At 52.3% G+C, this 9,013-nt stretch overlaps 1 protein-coding gene and 1 pseudogene across 1 annotated transcript; both read right to left on the reverse strand.

The window, feature by feature from the left end:
• Positions 1-28: 28 nt before the first annotated feature.
• On the reverse strand, positions 29-4,601 carry SMPD1 (sphingomyelin phosphodiesterase 1). The gene is made up of 6 exons (XM_077866697.1): positions 4,121-4,601; positions 2,444-3,216; positions 1,727-1,898; positions 1,300-1,376; positions 958-1,103; positions 29-793 (listed from the first exon to the last, which is right to left on the reverse strand). Exons 1-6 carry the CDS (start codon positions 4,412-4,414, stop codon positions 384-386), a joined length of 1,872 nt encoding a protein of 623 aa, XP_077722823.1. The 5' UTR covers positions 4,415-4,601; the 3' UTR covers positions 29-383.
• Positions 4,602-5,894: 1,293 nt separating this feature from the next.
• LOC144294767 (large ribosomal subunit protein eL31 pseudogene) lies at positions 5,895-6,301 on the reverse strand (annotated as a pseudogene).
• Between the last annotated feature and the right edge of the window lie 2,712 nt (positions 6,302-9,013).

Here is a 9,013-nt window from a genome sequence, read left to right on the forward strand (position 1 = left end):
AATAAAGTGGGACAGTCACAGAGGGGTCTGGAGTCCAAGTCTCTTATCTTTATTCTAACAGCCTGGCAACCAGGCAACAGCAGCAGTACAGGGTTCCTGGCTGGCCAGCACAGGCCTGAAGTGACAGCTTCTGTCTGGTCTGCTGGGGCATACCAACTTAGACCTTTGCTCCACAGCCATGAAAGACAGTAGTCCTAGAGCAGCTTAGATGCTGGGCAGAGGCAGAGCCCCGGACAGAGCTCCATGAAAGAAGGTCCTATTTCCCTGGTGTTCTTGGGGCCCAGAGGTGGGGTCTTCCACCACTCTTCTTACCACAGCTATCCTCTGGGGTTTTTGCTCCTTTCTGAAGATTTGTACTTTGCCAACTGTGGGCTCTGGGGCTCCTAGCAGAGAGGTGGCCTTGGCTGCAGGCTCTGGTCATCAGGGAAGCTTCCATCCGGCACCAGATGGCGACATAGAGCAGGGCTGTCGGAGCGAGCTGAGAGCTGGGCGCATAGAATAGTCAGGCGACAGGGCATGCCACAGGGCTCTGAGGGCGGGTGGCCCTTATGGTAGAGAAACCAGAAGGTCTGGAATAGTTGTGTGTCACCCCGCATGCGGTACACTAGGTCATGCCAGGCGGCAGGCAGTGCATTGGGCAGTCCGTAGGTTTCTCGAGCCCTGTAGAGACGCTGCCAACGTGGCACGGCTCCTGGTTCATTAGCCTGTGTCAGGTTCAGGATGTAGGTCTCATGATCCAGGACCACATGAGAGCTCTCCGGGTAATTGCCATCTATCTCGTAGACACGGTAGCCTGCAAGAAAGGAGGGCTGACTGGAGAGGGAAGGAGCCAAGGCAACTCCAGGGAGGGGTCACATGCCCTACCTGCCCCTTGCCAGCCTTGGCTCTGACTCTGTTTCTGCTTCCTCTATCCCACCAGCTTCCTCTATCCCAATGACTCCTTCCCACCTCACTCACCAGGATTAAGGCCGATGTAGGTGGTGGCACTGGGCGCCAGGAAGGCTACAGATAGCGGCCGGCTCAGGGTCTCCTCGTCATAGAAGACCTCAAACTCATCCACGTGGGTGTGGCCAAAGAACTGACCAGCCAAGGTGTTCTCATACCTGGTTGGAGGACACTAATTTTATTCAGAAGGTTCTAGGAAGGGAGAGGCAACCTGGAGAGATGGGATGCTTTCCTTCTCTACATGTTGAAGTAAATGCCTCTCTACCCCAATGGGGTGGCAGCGATGATAAGATGCTCAAAGGAATTTCCAACCTTCAGACTTTTCATCTACCCCTCTCCCCACCTCCCTCCTACCTGGCTACAATCCGGTAATAATTCCAGCTCCAGCTCTTCAGGCAGTGCCCTGGGGGGATGTGGCCAATTATATGTACCTGCAGGGAGAGTTAAGGAAGGTTATCAGGGAGAATAGAACGCCTTCTATTTGCTAGATGGGAAGCTGCCTGATTCATGAATTTTTCAATAAAGCCAATTAGAGCTTCAAATTTTAAAAAGAAATAAGAGGAAGGGTATCAGGACAAGGAGGGGTCCAGACAGCCTGGCCAGGAAGAGGTGGAACTCATCTCCTACAACCAGGAGCCGAACAACCAGGGAACACTGTTGTTGGAAACTCCAGAAGACCAAGTTTCTCTGGCTCCAGATAGGAGTCTGGTCATGAAAGGCCTGCTTCTCCTCCAACCTCTGTCAGTGCATACTCCATCATGTTCTCACTGCCTTCCCTCACCTTGTCTCCTCGATCCTCAGCAGCCTGAAGCTCCCCCACTAGCCACTGGAGCTGTCCAGCGGGATCTGTAGAGTTGATCAAGAGCCAGAAGTTCTCACGAGAACAAAAATTCATATTGAGAGAGATGAGACGGAGGCCAGGGCGTGGGGAGAGGGCATAGAACCCCCCAATTCTGAAACAAAGTGAACATGAAGGGTCACCACTCATTCATAATCTGGTCCTGCATGCCCAGTCCTGGGCTAAGCATTTGGGTGGAGGCAGAGGCATACAGGACATCCTCCTATCAAGGAACTCACATTCTAGCTGAAGACCAAACAGCACTAATTATAGGGCCGGTGTGACTGAGGTGAATGGCTCAGAAGACTAAGGGCTCTAGGAGTTCAGGGGAAAGATAGAAGTGAGCTAGAACAGGAAGCAAAGGCCCTTCACAAAGAATATGATCTGGGTCTGGGAAAGCTGGGATGTTAGAGTGGGGGGTGCATTTTAGAGAGGGCCAACATGAGCAAAGACACAGACCAGCATGGAGAAGACATGCTGTCAGCCCTGTGAGAGAGAGTGGCTGGCTATAAGGGTAGAGGTGGAAGTTAGGGTCGATCAGGAAGGGCCAGTGAGGAGAGCTGACTCATACTAACACAGTCACAGGTAATGCCCAGGTCCCCTGCTCCCTTCACTATCATACACCTTTTCTCTTCCTGAGTTTCCAGGGACCTCAACTACCTGAGGGTGTGAAGGGCTTCATCAGGCAGCCAGGACTCCCATGCCTTGGCCATTGCTTCATAGAGCCATCTGGAAGAGAAATTGCCCTCTATGAAGGGAGGAGGGAAGCCATTGACAGGGGTGGTCTCGTGGTTGCCCACAGCAGGGTACACAGGCACTGGCCCCAAGAACTTCTTCACAAGGGCTGTGACGGTGGTCAGGGCCCGAAGCTGGTCCTGACGTGACTGATGCCAGACGTTGTGGGCTGGGATGTCTCCTGTCCAGTACACCATATCAAAGGGGCCAGCAGGGCCCAGCCCACTCAACAGGCTCTCCAGCGTCCGCAGGGGCAGGTCACACTTGCTGTACTCTCCCCAGTATCCAGCACCTGGGCGGGAGGCAGGTGGCAGGCCAGAATCCCGGCGGCAACACAGTGGGTTCTCACAGTTAGGGTCTGTGCCCTCCAGGTAGTCATGATCCCAGTGCAGGTCAGTGAGGAAGAGGATGCGACTAACGGGGGCACCTGGGGCTGGGGGCTTGGGTGGCTGTGGGGAAGGTTTTGGTACAGCTGGCAAAGAGATGTTCCAAGATGAGAAGATGTCCCAGTGCCCACAGGTAGAGCCCAGGAGCAGACCACAGGCCTCAGATGGCCTCAGCACCGAGCGTGTCCACACTTCCACCATGTCACCTTCAAAGAGCTGGACAGCTGACTGGCACACAGTGGGCGGTGCTATTTTCAGCACATTGCAGATCTTGGTGGCCATAGAGCCCACCCAGGCCACACTAGGCTCCTTCTGTGGTGAGAAGAACCAGTGATGAGAGAGGTCGGAGATAGCCACAGAGACCAAGTCAATCCCTGGCTACCACCCTTTGTGCCTCTATCTCCAAACTGGGGGGCCAGGCTGGACTCAGTGCCACCCTGGTGAAGAGACCTCACTGCACTCCCTGCCTCCCACAGAGATTGCCCAGTGACTCAGGCAGCAGCGGGCCAGTACTTCTTCAGCTCAGTAGGCAGTGGCATTTCAGGTCTTTTGCTTGTCCAGCTGGCTTCTGCACAGTGCCCTGAAACTTGGGCTGGGAAGTTTGGCTGTCCATAGTTTGGGGACACACACAGGGGCAGGCCCTGGAGAGCACTGCAAATCTCACCTACCAACTAGCACTCATCATAATCCATCAGGGTCAAGGCACCCCTATCGAGTCCCATACCCTTGGATGCTTCTGAATTCAAGTCCCTGGTACAAGGCCTGGTGCTCTGGACTAGAGATGCCAAGTTTAAGGCAAAGGGGGGTTCAGAGTCAGATATACAAGGAAAGGAGACCCAGCCCTTCCCCTAGCCGCCAGCTGTCTGCCCTTGGGCAAGCGACTTCACCTCTCCCAGCCTCTAGTCATTCGTAAAGTGGAGAGAACAACCATAATGAAAACACCTCATGGGTTTGATTTAACCAGCATAAAATGGCTAGCACAGTGCCCGGCAAACAATCTGAACTCTCCTTTCTTCACAAGGTCACGATGGAGGTAGAGGTGGAGTTGTAGTCATGGGTGTCCCTACAGGTAGGACAGCAAACCCAGTGAAGGCTAGCGGGTGCCAGCCTCCCGGTCAGGTTTGCTCTCCCAGACTCCAGGCCCAGCCCCTCTCTCGCCCCTGCCCCCGCCAGCGCTCCCCTTGGCTTCTCCAAGGCAGCCCCCGTAAGCGCTCACCTTCAGCCCGAAGTCGATGGCGGTGAACAAGCCTTTGCAGACTGGGCAGGTGAGGTTCCACCACCCAAAGGTGTTGCGGAGCTGGGGCACTAAGCGCCCGAACCTGGCGAGATGGCTTTGCGGGGGGAGCGGGTGTGCCCCGGCGGGGGCCCAGAGAACCAGGGCGTGCGGCAGGGCCAGCGCCAGGCCTACCCACAGGAGCCTCAGTCTGGGGGACCCCCGGGACCGGTCCGATTCCGGCTCCCGTCCGGACCTGGGGTGGCCCTGGCCGGGCGATACTGCGTGGCGGGGCATTGCGCGAGCTCCTAGACAGGCTGCTTGGCTGCCCGGACCCCGCCGTCTCGGAGCTGGCTCTCAGGGACCGGACAGCGCCGGGGACAGCCGGCCAGCCCCCGCGGCCGTCGCCTGACTGCTCCGCCCCTTCCTCTTCCTCCGTTCCCCAGCAGCTGATCGCCGCGGCTGCTGTCAGGAGTCCTCCTGTCTGGGCGGGGGAGGTGGAGTGGGAGGGGCGCCCCGGCCCTGCCCCCGGCCCTCCCCGCCCCCGCCCGGGCCCCGCCCCCCGACTGCGACTGCGCCTGCGCCTGCGCCGCCCGCCCGGCGGGGAGAAGTTGCCTGCAGTGCGAGCCTGGGGCGCGTGCTGCCGCCGCCCTCTCTCCGTCGTGGTGCAGCCCTGGTGCGGCTGGCGAGAGGCCCGCCGAGGCTCCCAGGCGCCCCCTCTCTCCACACCTGGATGCAATTCCTGGAAGAGCTAAACTGCCAAGCCCACCTGGCCCTCCACTTGGCTGGGGGCGGGCACGGCCCCGCAGGTCTCTGCGTGTGTTACCTGGGCCCCTACGTCTCCCGCGCTCTGCCACTGGCACTGGCACCCTCGAGTCGCCCTGACTGAGAGTCTTTGGGTCCCATTTGGTGCGGACTCTTCCTAATGGAAGGGACCCTGAACTTGTGCGGACAGTCACACATTCACTCTACGGATAAGGACACTGGCTCAGAGATGGTGAAGTGACTAAGGAGGGGTAGAGGCAAACAGCCAGGAAGGCCGGGAACATGGACTAGAACTTGGGTGTCTCATCTCCGTGGATCCATGATGCTGGAAACTAACATTTATTGAGCTCTGTTCATGTTCCCACACGGATCCAGACACTGTATTACTATCTTCAGTTGGAACAACCCTAAGAAGTATGTAATACTAACAGTCCATTTTGTAGATGGGGAAAATGAAGCATGGGGAAATTAAGTGGCAGAATAGCAATTAAAACCAGGTCCTTGGGGATCCCTGGGTGGACCAGCGGTTTAGCGCCACCTTCAGCCCAGGGCCTGATCCTGGAGACCCGGAATCCAGTCCCGCATCGGGCTCCCTGCATGGAGCCTGCTTCTCCCTCTGCCTGTGTCTCTGCCTCTGTGTCTCTCATGAATAAAACAACAACAACAACAACAACAACAACAAAAACCCAGGTCCCTTGGGGCAGCCTGGGTGGCCCAGCGGTTGAGCGTCTGCCTTTGACTCAGGGCCTGATCCCAGGGTCCAGGGATCGAACCCGACGTCCGGCTCCCTATGAGGAGCCTGCTTCTCCCTCTGCCTGTGTCTCTGCCTCTCTCTCTGTGTCTCTCATGAATAAATAAATAAAATCTTAAAAACACACACACAAAACCTGAGCTCTTTAATTCCTAGAGTGCTTCTCCGGGGGCGGGGGGGGGGGGGCAGAACTACTAAGTCTTGTCAGTTCTTTTTTTTTTTTTTTTTTCCAGTTGTATACCTTTATTTGACAATCAGCGATTAGTTCTCATCCACATTAACAGTCTAGATTTTTGAAAGTGGTGACAGGTACGTAGGTAACCAGCGTGTAGAGCTTGTTTGGTGAATCTTCATCCTCTTTATGTTTTCTGGACAACCGCACACGGATACGGTATGGAACATTCCTTATTCCTTTGGCCCAGACAGCTTTGTTGAGCCTGGTGTCAATGCGCACATCTGGAGTTCCCATCTCCTTCATGGCAAATTTCCGGATCTCTTTGAGTGCCCAAGGGGCACGCTTCTTGAAACCCACTCCATGGATACGTTTGTGAATGTTGATGGTGTATTCTCTGGTCACTACCTCGTTGATGGCCGAACGGCCCTTCTTCTTCTCCTCACCCTTCTTTGCGGGAGCCATTCTGCCGGGCACTAGTTGGAAGTCTTGTCAGTTCTTTTTTTTTTTTTTTGTCTTGTCAGTTCTTTAAGAATTTCAAGTGACTCTTTTTCCTTGGTTCTGTGGTCATTACCTCAAGAGTAATTGTGGTATAATAAGAAATATATTTGTCCTTTGTATCCAGTTTCTTTTTTTTTTTAAAGATTTATTTATGATAGACATAGAGAGAGAGAGAGAGAGAGAGGCAGAGACACAGGAGGAGGGAGAGGCAGGCTCCTTGCCGGGAGCCCGATGCAGGACTTGATCCCAGGACTCCAGGATGGCGCCCTGGGCCAAAGGCAGGCGCTAAACCGCTGAGCCACCCAGGGATCCTCTGTCTCCAGTTTCTATTCCCAGCACAAAGCTCCTAAAATCTTTTAAATTTTCTTGTTATTTATACAAGCCCTTTTCAATCACACCTAAATTTATGCTAATGAGGGATGGTATCTGCTGGGCCCCCAAGATAGCCTCTGGATGGGGCTGGTGACTTAAATGATTACAGGGTGAGAAATTTCAGCTCCACCCTCAATCTACAAGGAAGGGAGGAAGACTAGAGATTGAACTCTCTATCTCTTTGAGAGTTTCCTGTTGGTGAGTTTGTTGAGTTGCTAATAGGTGGCACACCTGGAGAGCACATGGCAGCTCCATGACATCACTCCCCTTTATGCCTTGTCCCATGTACTTCCTCCATTTGGCTATTCTTGTCTTGTACCTTTTTTTTTTTTTTTAAAGATTTTATTTATCCATTCATGAGATACACAGAGAGAGGGAGAGAGAGGCAGAGACACAGGCAGAGGGAGAAGCAGGCTCCATGCAGGGAGCCCGACATGGGACTTGATCCCGGGACTGCAGGATCACGCCCTGGGCCAAAGGCAGGCACTAAACCTCTGAGCCACCCAAGGATCCCTGATTTGTACCTTTTATGATAAACTGGTAAATGTAAGCAAGGTATTTTCTAAGTTCTGTGTTCTAATATCAAACCTGAGGAGAGTGTCATGGAACCCCAGAATTTGTAGCTGGTTGATCAGAAGCACAGAAAGCAACCTGGAGCTTTCAAATGGCATCTGAAGCTGGGCAATCTTGTGGGACTGAGTCCTTTAATTTGTGGGATCTGATGCTAACTCCGGGTAGTGTCAGAATTTATTTTATTTTTTAAAAAGATTTTTTCATTTATTTATTCATGAGAGACACAGAGAGGCAGAGGCATAGGCAGAGGAAGAAGCTCCCCACAGGGAGCCGGATGCGTGTGTTTGTGTGGGGGGGTGGAGGTGGGGTGAGGGGTGGGATCCCAGGACCGCGGGATCAAGACCTGAGCCAATGGCAGATGCTCAACCACTGAGCTACCCAGGCGCCCCTAGTGTCAGAATTTAAATGAGTTGTTGTATAGCCAGTTTGTTTTGGAGAATTGGAGAATTGCCTGAAGTCACCAGAAGTCATGTCAGAAATAGGATTTGCTTAAAAAAAAAAAAAAAGAATTAGGGTTTGCTAGCCAGGCCCTAACTCATGGAAACATGTAGTTTGGGAAAAGAGAGGATGAAAGGGCAGAGGAGAGGATGAGGAACCTTTGCTTCCAGGGTAGCCATGGCCACAGAGTCACTCAAAGTATGGAATAGTAGTTGTGCCATAATCAATTACTAAAGGTAACATTTACCAATGGAATTTAGAGGTGGATCCAACTCTTGGGGAATTGATTCACTGGATGCTTAAGGCAATGGAAACTAATATGAAAAAAGCAAACTATATAACCTTTTAGTTATTGTTATTTGTAATAGCTAAAACGAAAGGGGGGGAGAGTGATGGGGGAGACCTTGATTCTGGACCAAGCTCAGATTTTGGTTGGTCTTAGTTTTTGCCACTAGTCTCAAATCTACCCCTGTGGGGAAAACTGAGAGTATTTCTAAGACTCTGGTCACAAGAAGATAGGACACATGGGGGAGAGGACAAAACCAAGAGACTCCTGAAATCAGGAGATATAATGCGAGGGAATTGTTTTATTTTGTAGATCAGTATCATCAACTTCCTGAAGAACTATTACTGAAATGGACTGTGAGCATGACTAATTTAGGGGCAGTGTCTTTGTTTTTACCTGCTTCAGCGTGGGTTGTTACAGGACCCATAGCTTACTATGGAACAACCACAGATGGCTATACATGATCCAGAGAGACAGAGGATTATTCCTGAGAAAATGGCCAGCTTGCTGGATTGGATAAAAGCCACTGTGAGATCTGTTTACCCTGACAAGGGAGACTATATACAATCCCTAAAAATGCCAAGTGAAATGCCCTATATCAGGCAGCTGATCTGCTTCGTATGCAAGCCAGGTGGGGCTGGTTTTATGATGACCCTGGCTTTATATTCACCCACTGACTATGCCCATTACCCAAGTCATGGTAAGCACTATGGTCAAGCAGACCACTTTTACATGACCCCCCACCCCCATGCACTTTTTCTGCTGCAAAATCAAGCAACAGTCCAAGAAGCTTTATCAAATTTGTTGTCTTAGCTTCCCCTCATGGGCCTTATAGCTGCTAATAAAAACATTAGATTAATAAAAGAATGGGGAGACACAAAGGGGAGAGTCAAGATCCATCTTGATGGACAGCAGGACGGATATCTTTAGATGGTTATTAAGAAGGGCATTTCAAATAGCCCCATTTCTCCCTATTACTGTTCTCTGTCTCTGTCCTTCCTATATAATAGGACATTGATGATCCTCAGGGCCCAAATT

The sequence above is a fragment of the Canis aureus genome, chromosome 23 (genome assembly GCF_053574225.1).
Source record: "Canis aureus isolate CA01 chromosome 23, VMU_Caureus_v.1.0, whole genome shotgun sequence".
In the NCBI taxonomy this organism is placed as follows: domain Eukaryota; kingdom Metazoa; phylum Chordata; class Mammalia; order Carnivora; family Canidae; genus Canis; species Canis aureus.

Bases quoted from the DNA above. Each gene is read 5' to 3' on its own strand.
- SMPD1 (XM_077866697.1), bottom strand. From the start codon at position 4,414: ATGCCCCGCCACGCAGTATCGCCCGGCCAGGGCCACCCCAGGTCCGGA. The intron at 1,377-1,726 runs GTGAGGGAAGGC...CTCTCCCTGCAG, and splicing joins CTGAGGATCGAGGAGACAAG to GTACATATAATTGGCCACAT. The intron at 1,104-1,299 runs GTAGGAGGGAGG...TCCTCCAACCAG, and splicing joins TATTACCGGATTGTAGCCAG to GTATGAGAACACCTTGGCTG.